At 39.4% G+C, this 21715-nt stretch overlaps 2 protein-coding genes across 4 annotated transcripts; both read right to left on the bottom strand.

Annotated features, from left to right (window-relative positions):
- Positions 1-544: 544 nt before the first annotated feature.
- api5 (apoptosis inhibitor 5) lies at positions 545-6561 on the bottom strand. The gene is made up of 15 exons (XM_027018390.2): positions 6491-6561; positions 6248-6319; positions 5531-5692; positions 5326-5419; positions 4626-4691; positions 4363-4514; positions 3694-3900; positions 3392-3496; positions 3044-3133; positions 2765-2943; positions 2526-2619; positions 2309-2365; positions 2133-2221; positions 1833-1963; positions 545-1398 (listed from the first exon to the last, which is right to left on the bottom strand). The coding sequence occupies exons 1-15, from the start codon at positions 6491-6493 to the stop codon at positions 1319-1321; spliced, it is 1581 nt and encodes a 526-aa protein (XP_026874191.2). The 5' UTR covers positions 6494-6561; the 3' UTR covers positions 545-1318.
- A 1083-nt stretch (positions 6562-7644) lies between these two features.
- prr5l (proline rich 5 like) lies at positions 7645-13544 on the bottom strand. Of its 3 annotated transcripts, none has more exons than XM_027018391.2 (9): positions 13324-13544; positions 11301-11498; positions 10622-10702; positions 10346-10394; positions 10058-10115; positions 9733-9824; positions 9489-9623; positions 8880-9000; positions 7645-8784 (listed from the first exon to the last, which is right to left on the bottom strand). In XM_027018391.2, exons 2-9 carry the CDS (start codon positions 11417-11419, stop codon positions 8411-8413), a joined length of 1029 nt encoding a protein of 342 aa, XP_026874192.2. In that variant the 5' UTR covers positions 11420-11498; positions 13324-13544; the 3' UTR covers positions 7645-8410. The 3 variants fall into 3 exon arrangements, with proteins under 3 accessions (XP_026874192.2, XP_026874193.2, XP_035377950.1); XM_027018392.2 differs by having other exon boundaries at positions 9733-9818; XM_035522057.1 differs by having other exon boundaries at positions 11301-13544.
- Between the last annotated feature and the right edge of the window lie 8171 nt (positions 13545-21715).

Here is a 21715-nt window from a genome sequence, read left to right as displayed (position 1 = left end):
AGCTTCCAGGACTGGACTTTGATGCCCCCGGGCCCCAAGTACCTTACCTCAGCTTTAGTTAGCGTTCGTGATTAGACACACTAGGTCATAATAAGTCATAAGAAAACATTGGAAAAACTTAAGAAAAAAATTGAGGTGCATGAAATTTGGACTAGGACGATGATTAACAAGTTTATATTCAGTAAAAAGGGATAGCTGCCTTTTAATCATCCTGATGCAGATTAATAGAGAAAAGAGCCCATGACAAAATACATTTCTTTAAAATAACCCAGTCAAGGGCACTCGTGCTAGGCGTCTCAAAAATATTTTGTGAACCACTGAATTTTAAGAATCTCCATTTTGCATGTTACTCATTAGCTTTTCACAGGAAAAATGTTTAGCAAATCATGGATTATGACTAGGCGAAATTTCAAAGATATTGGGCACTTTAACAATGGAAGGCCAGTTAAACTCATGTACACACAACAATAATACCTAAAGGCAATACAGAACCAGATTAGATCATTTCAGATTACTTTTAGTTAATCAGAATGAAAACTAGTAATACAGCAATTTGATTTTTTTTTAATCCAAACACTTAAATAACTTTTCAAAGTCTCGTAAATATGCATGCAAGAAAAACAAACAAACGAAAAACCCCCACACACCCAAAGATCATGAAAAAGTTGTCTAAAAATGTAAGAATTTAGTGATTGCAATTTCCATTATATAATGGACTCAAGACGCTAATCATCTATGAGGACAATGTCATCAAGTATTACATTGCTAAAAATAATTTTTTCACATACTTACCAAAAATGAAGCAAAGCCCAGATCAGGGCATGAAAGCAGATCTAGTACAAACTTAAATATCTCTTCCAAAAATTACCAAACACTGACAGCAAAAAATTTAGACTAGAACTAGTTTATAATAAAATGCAGAAGGAAAACATAATTGTATCTTACAAAGTCATGTGAGGACAATTTATCCAACAAAAGCGCTGAAAAACTATAAGGTTAAAAAAAGTACAAAGGATGTGTCACCATACAAAAACAATCCAAAATTACACCTCTGCAGTGTCTGCTCCATAAAAGGGCCCAGAGAAGAGGGAGGAGAAAAAAAGATTTACTGGGGGAGGATAATGTTGCAGAATTCCCACAATTACATACTGAAGAGACAGGAACAAACTTGAGGAGCAGAGTCATGGATGCGTAGAGCACACTAAATGGTAAAAGTGTGAAAATGAACAGGTCTGATGCTTTCTGAATAGTGAATGTGTAGATGCATGGCAGTCCTGCAGGTGTTTACAGATGTCTAGAAAATGTATTGAGTGCCCATTCAGTAGATCCGCCCTCGACTTCTGTTTCCTCTTCCGCCAAAGCCGCGGGTACGGCCGCCTCTAAACCCACCTCTTTGCTCTGCAAAGACATAGGCAATTTTTTAAATTGCCCAGTGAGTTGGGCATGAAGAGCACAGACCACATATGGACCATGGTACATGCAGCCTGCATAGGACCATCTCATGTCTGGCATCACCAGTACATTTGCCAAAACCAGAGCATTAATCATCTTTGCAGTCACACAAATTTGACTATATGACAGCAGTACACTGCTTTTGACTGGTACATGCTTAACCGCACTGCAGTGGCGAAACATTTATAAAGTTTGAAGTGCATTTACTTTGAAAGAAGAGGACGTTTACGGACCAGTTGGTAATTGACAGGGGAAGGTCTTCTGCCAACTTAAGCATAGCAAAATGCTATTAAGATTTACTGCCACTTTCCTTTGTATGGTGCATCCATCCCATTACTCTCACCACTGTAAAACTGTATTGTTCAGTTAATCAGTCTCACCATAGGAGAAGTTGCCAATGGTGGCACTGTATTTCCCACTGGGAGGGTTGTATATTTGCCGTGCATCCCTCCTTGGCAATGGAGAAACCTTTTTTCCTGTTGGCATGTCCTCTCCTGATGGGCGTTTCTGTCTGCAGGACATAGAAGACAGGTTTCACTAACCAAAAAGAAACATGACGGCCAAGAGCTGAAGAACTATTAAAAAAAAAAAAAAAAAAAAAAAAAAAAAGGGGCGGGGGTCAAACAAAGACCAAAAGTTTAATTTTGTAATGTCTTTCTAGAGGGGGATGAAGGGCTTACCCCAGAACAACTGGTGCTTCTGTCTTCTGCACTGGTTTCCAGGACAGGGTTACAGAGCTTTTGTAGGACGGAGGGTTGTGGAAGAGATCCTAAACAAACAACCAAAACAGCAAAGTTAACAAGAGTAGCAGAGGTTTCCTTGTTCTCAATAATAATGTGACCATTTCAAATGTTACCTTAATAAGGACATTGATGTTGTTGGTGATTTTCAAAGCCACAACTTTGATTTTATTCTAAGAAAAAAACAAAACATCTATAAATGCCATCACCAGTGTTGGTGTAAAAGATACAAATACACATATTGCAAGACATGCATCAACATGTGACAAGACTGTATTATAAATCAGCGTACGGACAAGTGAAAGTTTGACCTGAATAACCACACAGCCATACCTCCTCAGTCTTTAGTGCATCACCAGTTTTGCCTTGCAATGCCACGCGGAGTTGCCGGATGTACACTTGCAGCCCTCGTGCGAAGTACTGTAGCCTACAGATTTAACGACATGAGCATGATTACAAACCATATGGGAACTATTCTTCCAAACCAGGTACTGGGATTTTAAAAGGTCCCTTGGTAGATTTAATTACTGATATTTGGGCACAGACCGACACACACACACACACACACACACCTAATCTTGAAGTCCTTTAATCTTTCAGCATTGATCTTGTCAATAAGGAAGTCTGGTAACTTTTTGCCAAGTTGGTGGAAGCTGAAGAGTAGGCACTCCACATAGCTAAACTGGAGCTTGGGTTCCTCACTCACAGCATTCTCACCATTTTCTTCTTCAGGAGGCAGCGGCATGAACTCCTTAAGGACATAGAATCACACACACACACCCCTCATTTTCATAACAAGTATTTAAAATGTACACATCACACTCTTAACTGCTGACGTTCTCAGTTTTTACCAGCAGTTTCTCAAACAGCATCATGAGGTTGGCTTCAAGTTTGTCCATGTCACCACAGAATGGGCTCATCTCAGCCAACAACTTGAGGACCTGAAAGGAGAATGAGTGTCAGCCTGTCACCGGACGACAAAATTAACCACTCATAGATAATAGATTCTAATATTCTGGAGCCATTTACTCATTCTATCTAAACAACAAAGCACTTTTTAAAGTTGCTCTGAATAAGAGCGTCTGTTAAATGCCATAAATGTAATAGGCAGACATGAAAACTAAACTTAAAATCAGTCAGTTTGTACTGAATTTCTCAGAGTTGAAGAATCCCTTATTCAGAGACCCGAAGTCACTTACTTCAAGCTGGATATCCAGTTGTGCCACAGGACAGGTGAGCATGCTGAGGTTGGGTAGGACATGTTCACAGAAGTATGTCACAAATCGAGTGGAATGCACATTTTTCTGTGGAAGGGGAGGAAAAAAACAAAAAACAAAACAAAAACAAAAAAAAGCAAAACACCACAAAACCTTTTAAGCACATGTTCTTAACGCTCCCTATCTGCTTTATATAGCAGTCACAGTGAGACAGATGAAAGAAAAATGTGGAGGGCAAATGAGATTTTGCACTTATGAGAAATGATATCCCAGGCCAAACCCACCGAGAAGAGAGGCAGTGCTTGACGTGTGCACTGCAGCAGGCGATCCACACCGTCAGTGTCGGTCGGGTTCAGTGCCTGCTCCAGGAAGGCCTGTTCCACCACTAGCTCCACAAGCTGCTGACGTCCGCTCACTGTCTGCAGGCACTTCAGGCCTGACAGCACACGCATCAGCAGCACAAACTCCTCTCCCGTCACGTCCTCCAGTACCTACACCACAACACAGTACAAGAGCAGCCAAACTCTTGAGACCTTTCGTAGAACAGTGTTAGGTCTGTTGTGCAGGGTTAATTACATTTTAGTTTAAGCTGTCTTATCACAACTGAAGTATGAGAATCAAACAACTTTACAGATGCCTGCTGGAAGCTTATGCATGGAGTAAAGGGCTACAGGTTGAGAGAACCTGCTTAGGCAGCTGTAAAGATGTTTATTTGAACCTGGAGAGACACTCATGCATGGTTTCACACCTGATTCAACCTATGAAACATTTAATTAACTCAAGATGACTGCCAAAAAACTGGAATCCCAACTGGTGGACCTCCCAACCTATTCAGGCCAAACAACCTTGAACTGCCTTGTATATATACACACACACTATGCTATAAAATAACCTGCCCTATTACCTTTCACAAAGATCAGCCAGTCACCCACAATTAAGGTCTAGTTAATTACCTTTTTTGTCTCTATGAAGATGTAATCCTCTACCTCCTTGGTCATGGTTTCATCTGGCATGGTTTTCATCTTGGTGGAGAGGAATTTTATTGCCCGTTCTCTTACCACGTCCTCTCCTTGCAGAATCTGACTAAACAGACCTCCAAGAGTCCCTTAGAAAGAATGATTATGGCACAGTTGGTAGATGGATGGAGTAATTATGGCTATTTCACAACATTTAACTATAAATATTCACAAGTTGGACTGAAACTGAGACATATTACCTCTAGAATCAATTTTGAATATGGAGATTAATGCACCGTTTACTTGGTTGAATTCTGCAGAGTCATCTGAACAGGGGGAGAAAACACTTTTTGCATAAAAACAATAACAGCATGTATCGTATATGATGCCCTCAACAAGATTACTACTTTCATTCGATGCCACTGCCTTCAACAAAGCTAAACTTCACTGACTTTCACATCACCACTCAAAACGAGTAAAAAAAAAAAATCAGGATAAATTAAACATAAAAAAAAAAGGATTAGCAGGTAATTAGAGCAAACTTCAAAGAGACGTAATTGCTGTCTAAACAATGGTTTAATTGGCATTCAGACAAAGGTGTGCATACACATACTTTAAACCAAGTTTATAACTTAACTAAACTTGTACATGCATAGGTGGAGGGGGGTAAAAGTAGACATTTGCTGATCACATAGGCTACTGCCCATCTGTTGACATGCGCAGACTAAATAGATACCCATTTGTCTGTAACTCATGGTATGTGAATGCATAAAAACATTTCATGACTAAGTTGACCCGAGTCTTTAGGACCAAAATATGAAAAATTTGTGACAGTTTTTCTTATTAATAATTTTGATGAGAAATAAAAACATTTATTAAATATATTACTAGTTTAATAAATAGCTGAAAATGAAATTCTAAATCACCAAGTTCTAATTCCTCTGTGCTTTTGTACAATACCTGTTTGCAGTAGTTGTGTGAGGATGTCTGCTACTCTGGGTAAATTCTCCCCAGCAGCAAAGCGTGGGAGCTCTTTGATGGCCTGTCTGCGGATCTACATAGTACATTTATACAAAACACACAGCAATTATGCAACAATTAGTGATTGTAGGCCTTTTAGTAAACTTGGGTCACAGAAATATGAATTCAGGCAACAAGTTCTTACAGATACATCTTCATCTTCACACAAATCCAACTGTGCATTAATTGCAGCGTCTGCCATCTCTGGAAAACTGCTGAAGAACTTTGGAATGAACTGTGCAGCCAATCTCTTCTCCTTTGGACCTCCCTTCACACCATCCAGAATAACCTGGTAGGCATCTTTATGCTGCAAAAAAACCCCAAAACAAAACATGAAAGTAATTAAGATTACGATCAGCAAGTAAAACGCATTTTTCCTTCTTGTACTATATTTTTATGCTTTACGATGAGATTACAATATCTAGCTAGCGTCAACACGGTACACACAACGTACTACATATACATCCACTAACTACTACTTAAAAATAGAAACGTCAAAAACAATTATATTAATTAGATTTAAATGAAGCATCACTTCCATAATAAGACTTTGTAAAACATCATCAAACAATCGTGACTTGCGGATATAAAATGCTACAACCGGCTAACTCAATGCCTGTGCGACCGTGATGACTGTCTAGCTCGTCAGAGGAGCGCTAACGGACGTTACCTTAGCTGCTAACGCTAACAGTCGTAGGCCTCGACTAGCTCGGCTAACGACCCGACGACTTTTTGCAAGCCGCGATAGCCAATTGATTACTTAACCTAACCATTTGATTCATTAACAGTACCTGAAAGAAGTACACTCCCTTCGCGAAAATCCGTTTCCTTCGGCTGAGCGACACAGACAAGTAAAACCCACCTTGCTAAGATCCTCCTTGGCGTCTGCAAGGATCCCGTAGTTTCGATAGAGCTCTTCAACCGTAGCGGCCATCTGTGTGAAAATATCCACAGGGAGATTAAAATAAACACCTAGTATTTCCTCTCAAACACCTCCCCTTCAACGCCAAATGAACCTAAATCTCCTAAAAATAGCACACCATTAAAACATTTTTAAAATAAATAAATAAATATATCAGGGGGGACACTTCGATGAGCGCGTTACCATCGCTTATAGGCCAGCTCGTTTCTGACGGTCATGCGCGGGGAGACTTTCTTCCCAGTGTTGTGTTCACGCTACTTTCCACACTGTTATTTGTAGCTACAGCGCCCTCAACTGGAATGGAGTGCGACACAGGCGCTCGTTCGTAATGCGCCTCCTAGTGAAGACAGGAGATAAACCTGGGCAAGAAATTGTGATGCGTTTTGTGAGGAATTAGTTATTTCAAATGAATAAGAAGTACACAAACACGAGAAAAGATAGACTATCAGGCCTACTGTAACCGTTTGACTAAAGCAGGTGAAAAATAGATCAATCAGTCTTTTTCACTAAGAGCACTCTCTGCCCTAGCCTACCATGGTCACGGAAAGGGCAAAACGTTTGTAATCCACTTGTATCGTGTAATGCGTGGGGCGTATAAACTCAGCACTAATATGGTGTGTCTCCTGCTAGTTCTTGTTTAGCAGAATATAAGCATTCCAATCCATATCCTTATGACGTCTGAGAGGCTTGGTACTTACAGCCCAGGGCCTATAGTTTCTTGAGATATAAGATAAGTAGTAACTTATTTTATCCCAACATAATACTATAAATTAATTCATACATTCACATAATTGGTTTCTAAAAATGTAACAGTTTAGGTTACACCAGAAACATTGGGAGTACATATATTTTAATTTCAAGAAAATTCAATTAAATATTCAACACTTCAGAAATCTCCCCCCCGCCCACAAACTGCTCTAAAAATCTAGTTTTAAATATGAACACTATATTACTATTATTATGGTAATAGTAAAATATTTGAGCTTGATCATCACTACATAACTATTTTCACATTCAGTGTGTAGTACACTGGAGTAAAAATTGCACTACCACCCCAGCCATGGGCTTAAAGGCACTGAGCATCAACCTGTCACCTCAAGCGGGTCAGATTCTCACACTGCTACACAAAAGGTTTCCCCTGCAGGGGATCAGTATTCAAATAAGGCCACTAAGGCTCCTTAATGCTGAATCTATTCTAGGAACACAACATTTAACATGGTTTATTTGTACTTTTAAAAGGAGAAAAAAAAAAAAAACCCCCAAAAAAACCCCACTTGTGAATGCCCTGTTAACACGATTACATAGGCTAACACGGAATGACTAAGCAACCCAGAAGATTACAGAATAACCCAATTACTTTATTACTACAAAATTATACAGTGATGTAAACATTACTAAACACAGTTCTAGCAAGAAACATTTAGACTACTGCTATATCAAATATGAAAATGTTTGAAATAAAACGAGTCTGAGGGCTCCCAGGTCTGTAGGTCAATATACGAAAGTCCACCATCAAAATTATCTAGAGAATAAAAAGGCTCAGCTCATATAGGAGGGTAAATCAGTGCACTCGAGTCCTTTACTCCATGAAGTTGAAAGCTGAGTGAGAGTTTAGCTAACACACTATTGCCCATGTTAGCTCAGCAGGACAAATTCCACACAGCTTTGCCATTTTCTCAGTGGAAAAAGAGCATGCCCCTTAGTGCACAGTACAGAAGACACCTAAGCTTATTATGAATTCCATTCCATCTTTAGAGCATCCTGTCCGTCATACACTGAATGTTCCACTGAACAAGCCACTGTGATGAAGTAAAAAGTGGCTGTTCATGTATGCAGGTGTTTTACAAGAGGAATCATGGAAGGAAGTTGTAAGTAGATGTTGCTTTTGGATGGAGATGAAAGCTGCTCTGCACATGTTTAGTCCACTTTTTCAGTATAATTGATAAAAGTTATTAATTGTGCCAATTTATGTCCAAAAAGTAGTACACTTAAAAATACCCATACAATCCACTTATTCACAAAGTTAATTGAGTGTAACTCCACTGGACACTTCTCTGGGCAAGTGGGTCATTCTGGGAGGACTCCTGTGCCCTCCAGGACACACTAGCTGGTCAGTTCACAGGTCATCTCAGCAGTGCTCTGGTGTCTCAGGGATCCTGATGGAGCGGTCGGCGTGTCCAGGATGGTGACTGGTTCACTGCAGCAAGGCCTGGGAGACCCACCTTTCCCTGCCTTAGTTGCCCGGACAGCGCTGGCATCGCCTGGGTGCATCCTGCTCATGACGGAGAGGAGCTGGATGTCTGAGTGGGCGTTGGCGACCGTGTGACGACGTACGCCCCCAGTCCTCTCCAGATAGGCCTCACCCTCATGCTCGACAAGAGGTGCCAGCGGCGGTTCTTGAGCAAAGTGTGTGACCGTGATTTCTGGCTGGCCAAAGTGTGGAATGGTTGCCAATTTGGACTGCTCCAGCTGACATTCTAGTGTGACAGTTAAAAGAACAGGGCACATTTAGCAAGAACATGCCATCTTGTCATGGGCATGGCAAGTCTGATTGTGCAAAGTGAAGGGTCACCTGAAAATGAATCCATTTGGCTCACAGAGAGGTAGTTACTCAGGTAGGGCGAGATAACCATATCCACTAGGCTCTCGAGAAGGTAGTATTCTTTACTAGGCCCACCAGGTTCATGAATCCCCTGTGTTTAGACACACACACACACAAACACAAAAGAATCCAGGCCTTCCTTAGGTTTATGTTCCAGATCTCTGAAAGGTGATAAAAGGTGGCACTGAAAGCACAGTCAAAAGTTTTCATGTGTCCATGTGTGAGGAACTATTAAAGGATGACTGGGTCACGTCAACATGCCTGTGGCATCTGTAAGAATATATTTTTCAAAAGGTCTGGTCCACCTGAGACTTTCACAAAGTCACTTGAAAGAACTGTATCTTTATGACAGTGACCTGATTAATGCCAGCCACTTACATGCAACACTTAATTGTAGACCTTTCAAATAGCATTGCTGTTATTTGTTGTAATTCTTTACTTCAGCATTTTGTGTTTTTAAACCACATTTCTCCTAAAAAAAGTATCAGAGAAACATTCTGCTACTTTCATCTTCTGAAGAGAAGTGAAATATTCATCAGTCTTGGAGTGAATTCAGGTCAAGCAAACTGAAATCCTTACTTGTAATATGAGCAGCATCTGTATTATGGCAGGGGGGTAAGAGGCAGTATGCAGCATATTCTTCAGAGGAAGCTTCAGCAAGACTAGGTTCCTAAAACCCAGCAGAGCCATTTGCCTTACAGTCAGTTCCTGGCCCTGCATGCACAGGCGTGCGCACATACACACAAACACATAAAACAATAGCCCATATTGTCTGTAGACTCTGCACAGGTTAACCACATATTAGACAACAAAGCTCACTTACCTGTACAGGGTAGAATATGGCTTGAAGTGTTGGCAGGATTTCAGTGAAAAATGCTACCCACACCTCAGATAGAGCCTGGAGCCAGTCTGTATCTGGCCAGAAGAAAAAAAAAACAAAAAAACAAAAACAGAAGGGTAGATTCTCAGCTTGTATTACATACTTCCACACAACAAACTGCTTAAACTTGAGCATGTATGGCCCTAATGTATATGCAAAATTCTCTTTTGATTTATATTATCTTAGAATACACATAGAGTCTGTTGCCACCTATATAGAAAGAGCACTACAAACATATGCTTAGCAAATGTGCAAATTCAGCACTCACATTCATGAAGCTGAATTTTTTCCAATACATGTACCAGGCCTTTGTTCAAGAGCTGATCCTATGTAAAATTAGTGAAATAATGAAATAATTGGTGAAATAATGCTTTAATAATGTTAAAGAATACTGTTGTAAACAAAATCGTAATGCCAAATAATTTGTCATTTTTTCAATGATCACCAATGCTGGTTTGCAGTATATTAAAATCGCTAGATATTCGTATTGTTTGAGACAAGCAGACAAACTGAGTTGTTTTCTTATGCTGTTCTTTTTTTCAGCTGTCACTTTCACCTGAAAGTACTCAGGCATGAAGGATCCCAGTTCTGTCCTTTGAAGCCACCTGAGAACACACAGATACGGTGTGAGGTATGAGCTCACATAATAGGGTACCCTCAGTGTATATTATCAACAGAAGGATCTTGGCGCTTTGGGGGAAAGTGGTTCTGATTCCAGAGAAAATGGCCAGAATGCAGGGTCCAAACCCTGTCGTTCTAGCCTGAACCTGAAGTGAAGTACAGGTGCTAATGCAGGGCTGCATTATGGTCAGCCTGCACATTTTTTCCCCACCTGATGCTTTCATTCAGACTGTGCAGCTCATTGGTCTGGAGCCCTCCTCCTTGGAAGACTTTGATGACAGCAATTTGGACACTGGAAAGCACATCATGTGAATCAGCCTCTAAAAAAAGTAAGCAAACTACGTGTGCTTCCATTTTGTTAATATGGAAATTCCAGGGCAAAATAAGCAGTCAAATTTGCAGAGTTATACATAGGTAACTTCCTCAAGACGGTCCCTGATTAAGTAATTGTGATGAAATATACGCTCTGTGGTTTGCATTAAATGTGGATATATACATTTCCGTTTCAAAATCGGAAACCTCGTCACCATATCCTCTATAGCTCTAAATCCCCCACATTTGAATAACATCCTGGAGCAAGTTTCCTGAGAGTGGAGCAGCAGCAGTACAAGCACACAGGGAAAATCCTCTGAACTATTTTCTCCTGGATCGCTTGTATTTTTCCACATGCACGGACAGGGATATAGTCCTTTATCAGTTCCAAAGCTAGTTGTTGCTCTTCCATCGATCAAGTAAGTGTCCTGCAATTTGTTTGTTTTTTTTAAAGAATTTTTACCAACAGCACTGAAAAGGTGACATTACTATTTAACTCAAGATCTCTTCCACAAAAACAGCCGGTTCACTTCAGCTGGTATAAACACATTTGTATGTGTGAAAAAGCTAACGCCCACCTGTTCCAGACACTAGCATTGGAAAGCTGCAGTGCTGGTGAGCTGGCATGAAAGCGCGCCAGGTCTGACAGCACTGGTGAGCTCATGAAACGCGGCCTGGGCCGCCGATACGACCCCATCGTGCAGCTGGAGTAAAGGTCGCCAGGCAACAGGAGAATTCTACAGCTGGAGTAAAGGTCGCCAGGCAACAGGAGAATTCTAAAGGGGATGAAAGAATCTAAACAGTCAAATCACTACCAGAAAAGACTTTCAAATATGTTCCAAACTGGACTACTTGGAGAGAAATATGGACATTTCAAGATGTGTACATTTCAAGAAACTACCAAAAAAGAGTGTTGTTTACAAAGCATGTTGCCTGTGGTGACTCAAAAAGACAGTTGTGTGTCACAGTGAAAGCCACAGAGAGCTCCGATGCAACAGAGCTCACTTCCTTTGGTCTACAGTCTTCAAACTTCCTGTGTAACCAGTACACAACTTTGTACCCTAGTGATATAGAACCATGTGCACAATATAACTATACATTTACTGAAGTCTGTGGGATAGATCAACCATGTGCACAATAAAACTATACATTTACTGAAGTCTGTGGAATAGATCTTAGCAAACAACAAATAAATCTTAGCAGAAAAAAGTTCTGCTGATAGCATCTATTAATGATGCAACTAGTGCCTAGGAAGATGACAGCAGCTGCCTCTGCCTCGCTTTCTTTCCCTCCAACCCCCCTTTCCAACACAAGCATGCATAGTCAATGAATGTTCTGTAGATTTCTGACTCAGGCTACACAGCTCACACATAAGCAGGCTGTGCCCCTCCCTGCCACATTGCAGCTCGGTCCCACACACATCTGATACCACAGTCTGCATCCCAACATAAAGGTTTATAACACTGTCACACTTCTATCAGAAATAATCACCTGCCTTCTTAAGACACACTCAGTCTAATAAAAGTAAGCATTCCGGAACACCTGAATTTTGGCGTGAGTCATCGGAAGACAGTAATATTGGTTTTTATTTGACCTTTCCAGACCTTTCCAAAACAATTTCAGAGAGGGCAATTGCCTTGACTGTTGATTTTAGGCCTAATACACCAAGTTCTGATTAAGTGTACTTTATTGAAGGCAGAATAACATGACTTAAAAATGTTATTTAGTCTTGGAGGCCATCTGTTTAATATGGGTATATAAGTCTGGCAAGATGAGCATCAGTGCCTACTCCCACTGGGGTTGATTAATGAGCAGCATTCTGGCTCTATAGATTCTTGGGACCCACTTTAATCATGGCTTCGTCTTTGCAAACACATTTCTAAGATATATTCCAACCTTGCTTTGTTTAGATCTGAACCTTTGTGTCGAGGACCTTACAGAGCTTAAAGAATCTGTTTATAGCAGCTGCTATCCTGTGATAGTGCAGAGCACTGTCTTTGGGAAACGACTCAAGAGTGTTAAGTTAGCTAATGCAATTACGCTCGCAGGACCTGAGGAGCGGATTGACTTTACATGAGCATTAAACAGTTTGGTGGAGTTGGCAAAATATTTTTTTCTTATTACATTAAGGTAGGATTCAAACTCTCGCGACGTAGTTTATTCTAGTAATACCTAATACTACAGTAAACAAACGCATGGAAATACACTAGTCAGGTAGAAATACATTTTAACACATAACCGCACTTTTACATGCCGAAACAAAGTTCAGAGCGCGCACGAGCCTTAAGCATAGTATTAAGAGCTCCACGAGCTTGCAGCCTAAACATTGTAAGGCGACGAAATAATGGCTCCCAATAATAACAAATCAAGTCAGTTTTCTATTGAAAAACGGCAGTGTGTAGTTGAGGGAACAACAAAAATCTTACAAAAACATCCCAGGTTGACGTAATGCTATTATCTTATTGTCTTACTATTAGCTCATATTTATGCACTACTTATTTTCACCGGAATAAAGGAACCTTGCATGGACACTTCGTCTCGGACAGCACGCCTGGACAAGCGAGGTGTCGCGAGGATAGTGTGCTTGCAAACATCACTTACCGATCCCTCCGATTCCGGCTCTTCTTCGCAAGCGTAGATAAAGTTGGTTCAGGGCATTTATCACACACGCCTTCCTTAGCTCATGTCTAACATTTGGAATGTTTTCAAGCAAAGAAGGCCAATTACAGCAGCAACCGTTGAAAGGATACTGGAGTATATATAAAGAACGCCAAAGAGGTGAGATGAGATTTGAATTCCCCGACGTGAAAACCTGCGACCGTGAGACCGTATTGTGGGCGGTTCTGGGGAGGAGTTTGTGCAACGCTGGTTTAGTTCGTTCACAAGCAACAAGTGGGACTTTTCATGACGTACGCGCGTTAGACGTGTGTGTTTGCTGTTGTAATTAACATACCGCATTTTTATTATCTAGACACTTAAATATATATATTTTAATTGGTCAAAATTCATACCACATTAGTTTTCATTGCCATCTCAATCCGCACAGTGAAGTCAAAACAGTTATTTCAAGCAGTTTGGATTAGCTGTAGATAAAGTTAAATGACAGGCAAAAGAAAGCGACGTCTTGTCCTACTTAGGTTTGGAATAAAACGCTTTCTGTTTTGTCGCGCTTTCTGGATTATTAAGGATTAGGGAATATTAATTTAAAGTACCTTACATTACAGTAGTAGTTAAAAATATTGTTGCATATACCTTTTGCAGTCAGTCACTCTAGTTACCATAGTATACTTCTTTCTCCTTAATTGCTACTTTCTACTAGAGTTATTCATTCTTTCTAATTTGGTAAAGGTATACATCGAGGTCGTCTTTTCATAAATTCATAATTTGCGCTGCTGGTTCATCTCTGTATTTGTGAAATATGGCTTGTGACTTTCCTTCACATCTCTACGGACTTTTCCTGTCAGTAATCTATACTTGTTTCTGCAGCTGAGCTGGAAAGTTTTTCTTGCATCCAAATGAGTTGCATTTCTTCCACAGGTTTCAGCAATCTTCATGCTTGTGTCTATCAGTTCCAGACGGTAAGCACAAAGACAGACAAGCACAGTGGGTAAAATATACACTGCTAAAAACCTTTATATTTCTTTATGTTTTCTCACTGTACATTCAAAGGATAACAGATGACTAATAGAATTTACAGTACAATGTGCAGGAGAGATCAGGGAGCAGACCTATCGGTCTTGCGGGTTCATATATCTTTATATCTATATGCAAATCTACAAATAATTTTGCCTTCCCTGTTCATATTCATATAATTTAATTAGTCAATTCAACCTGTTTAAATTGTTTATGTTTGTAGTCATGGTGCTGCAGACTTTGATTTTCCCCACCCAGTTTTAGACAGAAGAACCGTATAGCATAAACACAAATGAAAACCGAGCATTGCTTATTATTAGTCTTGATGGGCCAACACATTTGGTGCAGTTGGCAGACACACCCTGACATTAAAGATTCCTTATATAGCATTGGTAGTTGCAGCAAAATCCATGCTGCACAATGACTGCAAAATGGTGCTGGATGACAGCTGTTTTCACATAAAGATAAAACGCACAAATTTAGCAGAAGACAGAGGACAGCAGTAAACTAACAAAATTACAGAATGCGCAGGAGAGAGCTGGCAGAACACAAATGAGAGTATAAACAAACCAGAGGTAAAGTATATAATATCAGTCTGGAGTCAGTGGATACACACACACACACACACACACACACACACACACACACACACACACACACACACACACACACACACACACACTTTGATATACTTTGTATAAAGAGGTTTAGTAGTACTTTAAAAGATGAAATGGTAAAGTCTTCAGTACTGAATCCAAGTGTGTGAGCCATAACGCTTGTGTTCCACTGATAATAATCAACACCTAGGTACCAGCTGCATATGGATGGAGATGCTCCAGATGGAAGTAAGGAAGAAGACCATGCAGTGATTTAAAAAATATGAGTAAAATCCTTGTTCTATTCAGCAACTCATATTGTGCTCCCAATGAGACAGCTAAACAATGGTAAGACAGAATGAGAGTAATTTGAGCTGTGTGATCATTTGGGGTGTGTGGGGTAGGGGTGATGTATATAGCTGTTTGAACTGTAAATGAGGAAATCCAAAGGAATAATTTAAGCCTGAGACGCTTTAGGAATTAACCACATGTTGAAGTATGTGCGTTCTGAAGACCCACAACCACACCCACTGACAAGCTTTGTAAACTGATACACTAGAGGTATGCATTGCAAAATGTAATGGGGAGGATGTTGGGATTTGAAGCACACAGGAAAGGACCTTAAAATACTCAACAGTTGTCATGGAAACTTTTTTTTTTTTCGATATCTCAGCACTCTTGCAAAGGGAATTCTGATGTAATTTTTCCTTCAGGAATTAGCATCACATTTTTGAGTATATATATGAAGGTGGGATAAGGAGTCCCAAGAACAGCAGTGGAAAGCCAAATGTCTGACTTTAGTAGACAGGACAAAAAAAACAGCCCACATTCAAAAGTGACAGATTTCTGTTTAAACTTTATCAAACTGCCTGTGTCTTAACCTGAGTGTGAATATATTATCAGATTGACAAAGTTGAGGTTTATTTTAATTCTGTTTCATAAATAGAAACTAAAACAAAACAACAATAACAAAATGAAACCAAAAACAAAACTATAGACCATATACCCTAGTCAGTGTAATGAGATCAGGGGTCATCAGTCAAGTCTACAGCTTATTTTGTAATGTCAATATTGAAAAATGTAATTAGTGTAAAAGCCCAATTAAACAACAACAACAAAAAAATTAATCTTTCAAATAATATCTCATGTTCATGTGCAAGGTAATTTTATATATATATATATATATATATATATATATATATATATATATATATATATATATATATATATATATATATATATATATATATATATATATGAGACTTCAGAATTCTAGTGTTGCAGGATACCACCCTACAGTGCCCAGTAGATGGCGATATAAGACTACTTTAAATTGCTTTTTATTTTTCATGGCTTTCAGGACAGCTCAATATGACTGATGAATGTTGTTGTGGACTCTGTTTCACTCTCAATGAGAGAATATTTTCATCTGTTTTTAATGCTTTGCCAGGATTATTTATATTTAGAAAAGTAAAATGAATCTGCTTTTATATACTTCTGTTACATCTGTCTCTATAAACTTTTATTAAGCGACAATAAGATAATAGTGGAATTATATTACCAGCAGTTCTGTCACAGAACAATGTTTCTTTTCAACTTTAGTGGTACTAGCACAATTCCATTGTTTTTAATATGATGCAGGGGAGACAAAGTCACTGTTACATATACATTCATTTAATTTCTGCTCCTTGTGTTTTGTAAACCAGGAATGGCAGTTTAAAGTGGAAGGGTCTGGACTCTTTAAAAACAAACTCTTTTGGGCGAAGATATAAACTTGGTGTGTGGGTGTGCATATGTGTGAATGTGTGTGTATGCATTCCTGTCATTATCATGCTGTGGTCAACACTACTTAAGAAAGACCTCACACACTCAAACACAGCAAAGTATAGCGAGACCAAATCAATCATAGGCTGCAGTATGAGTTCTTCATGCCAGAAGACTCTTTAAAAGGGCTTTGGATATAAACATTTAGGCTTCTCCACACTGACTTTTATGACCGAGGTCCTTATCCTAGTGAAATAATGTAATCAAATTTCATTTTGACATATTTCTACTGTCTGTCTGTGTAGCCTTAAAACTTAAACCTGTCCTAAGATGAGAAATTTTATCTGTAGTGTGACGGACCCACAGAAGGGCAAACTAAATCAAGCAAAGCAGTAGTTCCTAAGGACTAGTACAGAAATTAACTGCTGAAGGAACCTCAGGCAAGCAAGGCAAGAAGAAGAAGAGGGAGTCTCAAACCCTCTAAAGAATGCAGGTTTGGAAACCTGACCTCAGTTGACCTTTTAGAATCTATTTCTTAAAATACCACAAATCTCTGTAACCTTTTTGGAAAACACGAATAAGGGAATCAGGCAAAAGTACAACATCCAACAAATAAAAAACAATATAGACTTATTTCCCAGGCTGACTGAGAAGGACAGGTAAAATGGCAAAATTATGCGACCATTCTTATACCCAGTACAATCCACCTCCACTTCTGTTCTACGTCCTGCCTGCAGGATTTATGCTAGCTCTGCACATGTAGCAGAGGGGCTTGCTCAGAAGAGGAACAATTTCATCAGCCCCTAGATGATTGATGACAAGAGCAATGAATCTATGGAGCAACAAGGCAGAAACAGCCTTTCCCTCCTCCTCTTTATTCCTCGCTGTGCAACTCCTTGATGCCCTGTCTCCTTTCGCTTGTGTTTTCCTTTCTTATCGTTGAAGTCACTAGTGTACTGAATGCACATTTTGCCTAATTCATGGACCTATGTCTTATGTTGGATTAGTCATATTTGGCACCATATATTATGTGAACGTTTACAATAAACAAAGTTTAGTCCTTTTAGCAGTTTCCATCAAGGAAAAATAATTTTTCCTTAAAATGCTTGCGTATGGCAAGGGCCTTTAACCAATACGTAGTACATACTGAAAAGGGCAGTTTATAATTTTTAAAAATTTTATTTAGTCTTATTTTCATGTTCAGCTATTTCCATACAGGGTTCTACTCTAATTCTGAACGTTATTTCACAAAAAAGGCATCAAGATGTGTTAACATGAGGATTTGTTACCATGTCACTCTGTTAGGTCACTGGGGTCTTCCTTGCAGGGTTGACAGTGGAGGAGGAGCTTAAACTCTAGGCAGAGAAGTCTTTTTTTGTTCCAACCCTGCGAGGAAGACCAACACTTCCATTATTCAGATTACTATAAACTATCAGCCAGTTGATCCTAACGCTTTGGCTAGTGACCCGGTGAGATTACACGGCAAAGCATTTTTACTTCCTCTGAGATAAATAACTCACACTCATTTATCGCATGGTACCCTTATAAGATGGAGACCTAAAGTGACCCTTTCTGATGACAGGAATAATTCTTGATGCTGTATACTATCTTAAGATGTACTTCATGTGACTTTTGTCTATAAACACAGAATTAAATTAAATGTAATTAAATTTAATTAAATCCAAGTTTGCTTGTGTATGTAGTTTCTCTGTTTTTCCTTCTAGCAAGAAAAATCTGTTAATATAGCATTGCATTGTTAGAAGGACAAGACTCATGTGTTGGAACGCTAGAAAAAGACTACTGTCCTGAAAAATTTGTTTAAACATATGTTTCAGTTTAAACCCTACTCAGGGAATGCATTTACAAGTGCTAATTTTAGTATATATACACAGTACACGACAGATATATTTAGAAAACTATTTTAAAGTATTTTTTAAGTCTATTTTTAATAATTTTAAGTCTACATTGTGAACACTTAGAAAAGACAACAAACTAAGAATTTTCTAATAAAGGATCAATTGAAACATTACACTAAGAAACAAGTGCTAAACAGTATTTTATTAAATAAGGTACCAATTTAGGTTTCTTTAAACATTACTAACCTATATGTTTTTGGTTCACTAAAAAATTTGATCTACATGTAATTCTTCATGACTGATGATCTTCATGTAATTCTTCATGACTGATTGTGTCACAATTTATTTTGTGCTGAAAACATCATCCCCACTAGAGACGTTCATGCTTACCATTGCAAAAACTACTCGGGATGACTATCAATCTCAAGAGACTTCTGAACAAACCCTGGATAGCTACCAAACTTAAGAGACTTCTGAACAAACCCTGGATAGCTACCAAACTTAAGGGACTTCTGAACAAACTCTGGATAGCTACTAAACTTAAGGGACTTCTGAACAAGAAAAATGCACCTTCAGAATACAACAGAAGAATAAAATGAGGAGGATTCAGAGAGAACTAAAGGTGATAATAGGGGAGGGAACTCCTACAAAAAGAAAATGCAGAACAAGCCTCAGCAGAGTAATGTCAGGGATGTGTGGACCAGTGGCTCCTGTTCTGCACCATCTGCTCCCTGGGCCCTACCCATCATGGACTCTATTGGTACACTGAACTCACACTACATACAACACAAGAGCACCACCAGCACACATGGACCAGGGGCTCCTTATGAACACTGACTGTTACAGTAGATGCAGTGAAAAGAGAGTGATTAACAATCAACAATGACAAGGCTTCGGGACTGGATGATATTAGCTCGAGGGGTCTTAAGGCCTGTGCCACTCAGCTCTGTGGAGTACTACCATACCTGTTCATCCTTCAACTAAGAAAAGATGAGGCTCCCACATTCCAGAGAGCTCAGGAAATGTGCCCAACATCCTGTAATGACTACACTAATTAGGTTCTAGCTCACCTCAGATCCATGGTTGGATCATCATTAGACCTGCTGCACCACGCAAGTAGACAACACTGTTATTACCTGGACCACTAACTGCCTGACGTCCAGCCCCTGGTTTGTGTTGGGCCAGGTGGTGTGTAGCACAGAAGCTCCACAGGGAATGGGGCTGCCTTCTTTTCTGCACTGTACATGACTTCAACATCATCCCCACCAGGGATGTGGCAATGCACCACTTACAGAACTTTTCTCTGCTGTTGTTAGGTGTATTGGAGTACAGGGCTGTAATCAACAAATGTTGTTAAGTGATGTGGGTGGACCAACTTACAGCTCAGTGTGGCCATGATTAAGAAAGCCTTTAGAGACTCTATCTATCTATCTATCTATCTATCTATCTATCTATCTATCTATCTATCTATCTATCTATCTATCTATCTATCTATCTATCTATCTATCTATCTATCTATCTATGCATCTTAACAAATTTATGTCACATAGAGAAAGGGAGACACGAATCCAACCATTGACAAGGCTCAGAATAATCCTGCCCCCATTAATTAAACTCTCTGATCCCCTCCACAGACATTGCTCACTATCAAAGGGGCTCTTTGCAGAGCTGCCAGGCGTAGAGGCTACTTGTGTTGCCCCACTGCATGTGCGATGAGGGGGATGAACTGACAGTCTACAGTCCAAATGATGCTACAGAGTGTAGTTCAGCAAATATGTGACTGATTGATCCTTAAAAGAATAGTATTTTAGATCCATATTCTGACAAACAATATACAATGCCCCTTATAAAATAGTTAGTAAAAAGAAAATATACTTCATTAGATAAATGAATTGAACAATTAGAGATCCTCTTCTCTAGCAGTTTCCAGAGTGAATATTTTATGGAAGCTCACCTAGATTCTTTAGTTCTGCTTGCTCCAAGAGCTTGCTTTAATGTGCCAATAAAACTCCCATGTAGAGACTCATTTAGAATGTCAAACAGGTAAGACTCAGATAACACAAGATTCAAATTCCAAAGCTTAGGCAGATGAGTGATTGTCCTTTCTCTTGATTTTATGAAATTGAGAATTTTTGCAGTGTATTTTGACCAGTACATAAAAAAGAATCCTAACATTATTTCTGTGATGTCTCCTTTCATGATTCTGGAAAGGCCTACCTTGGTTAACTTTTGTTATGTATGTCAATAAAGATTTATTTCTATGCACAATTCATATGAAAACCATTACAGAATAATGATCACTAAGCCATTATGTAAAATGCTCAACATGTCATGGGTAATTTGAATATTTAGAATGTTTCAAGTTCAAGTCACAGCATGTGTTAAATTAAATGCAAGGTATAAAATGTTCACTGCTTCAGCCATCCCACAGTGGATATTAATGGTTAAGGTTTCTTACCACATCATACAAGATCCAACATCTTTTTCTCTCATGGTAATCTTTGCAAATTTGTGATGAGATGGCACTCAAAAATAGCCCCCAGTCTCATGGCTGTAGCTTGCATGGTGGTTCATAGCTATTGTAAATCTATCGACTTATTGAAGTTGGAGGTCACCCTCTGGGGAGGTCTCATTTCAGAGTGCTGTGACTGGAATAGGCTGAAAGTCAGAACTGGAAAGTGAAAAAATATGTATTTTCTCAGAAAGGCCATTTCATTTCTGGCACATAGGCGAATGTCCTGTAGTGGTGAACCCCTTTGAGGAAAGACTGGAGACAAACCTGGCCATTATGGTGATAAGACAGGGCCAGAGAGAACATGGAGGAGTTTGAATCTTAGGAGCAAATTCTAAAGGTTTCAAGCTTCTAGCTGAATTCAGCCTGCTTCTGGCAGCCCTCTTTATTGATCCTTCAGAAGTGACTTTGTTCCAAATTGTGCTGCTGTCTAATTTATGTGGTGCTGATTTTTAATTTTTTTATTTTTGTACAGTTTAGATCTATACAGTCAGCGTATCTCAGTCCCAGTGCTGGAGAGAACGCATACTGCCTTACGCCTTTCCTGGTCTTGCACTTCTGACTGAGCTGATCGGGTAATTACTAAGCCTTTCATGATCCAAACATGAACAGCGCATAGGGCTGTGGGGTCG

Source organism: Electrophorus electricus, chromosome 2 (genome assembly GCF_013358815.1).
Source record: "Electrophorus electricus isolate fEleEle1 chromosome 2, fEleEle1.pri, whole genome shotgun sequence".
Lineage (NCBI taxonomy): Eukaryota > Metazoa > Chordata > Actinopteri > Gymnotiformes > Gymnotidae > Electrophorus > Electrophorus electricus.
Note: the sequence above shows the minus strand (reverse complement) of the source record. Positions and strands in the feature narration are given on the sequence as shown.

What these genes read in the sequence shown, in the direction of transcription:
- api5 (XM_027018390.2), bottom strand. An exon ending in TCTTCATAGAGACAAAAAAG is followed by an intron (nt 3,901 to 4,362) that starts GTAATTAACTAG and finishes GTTGTGGTGTAG; the next exon opens with GTACTGGAGGACGTGACGGG. An exon ending in ACATCAATGTCCTTATTAAG is followed by an intron (nt 2,222 to 2,308) that starts GTAACATTTGAA and finishes TTGTTTGTTTAG; the next exon opens with GATCTCTTCCACAACCCTCC.
- prr5l (XM_035522057.1), bottom strand. Translation starts at nt 11,419, where the DNA reads ATGGGGTCGTATCGGCGGCCCAGGCCGCGTTTCATGAGCTCACCAGTG. An exon ending in AATGCTAGTGTCTGGAACAG is followed by an intron (nt 10,703 to 11,300) that starts GTGGGCGTTAGC and finishes TGTGCTTTCCAG; the next exon opens with TGTCCAAATTGCTGTCATCA. An exon ending in TCATGCCTGAGTACTTTCAG is followed by an intron (nt 10,116 to 10,345) that starts GTGAAAGTGACA and finishes AATTTTACATAG; the next exon opens with GATCAGCTCTTGAACAAAGG.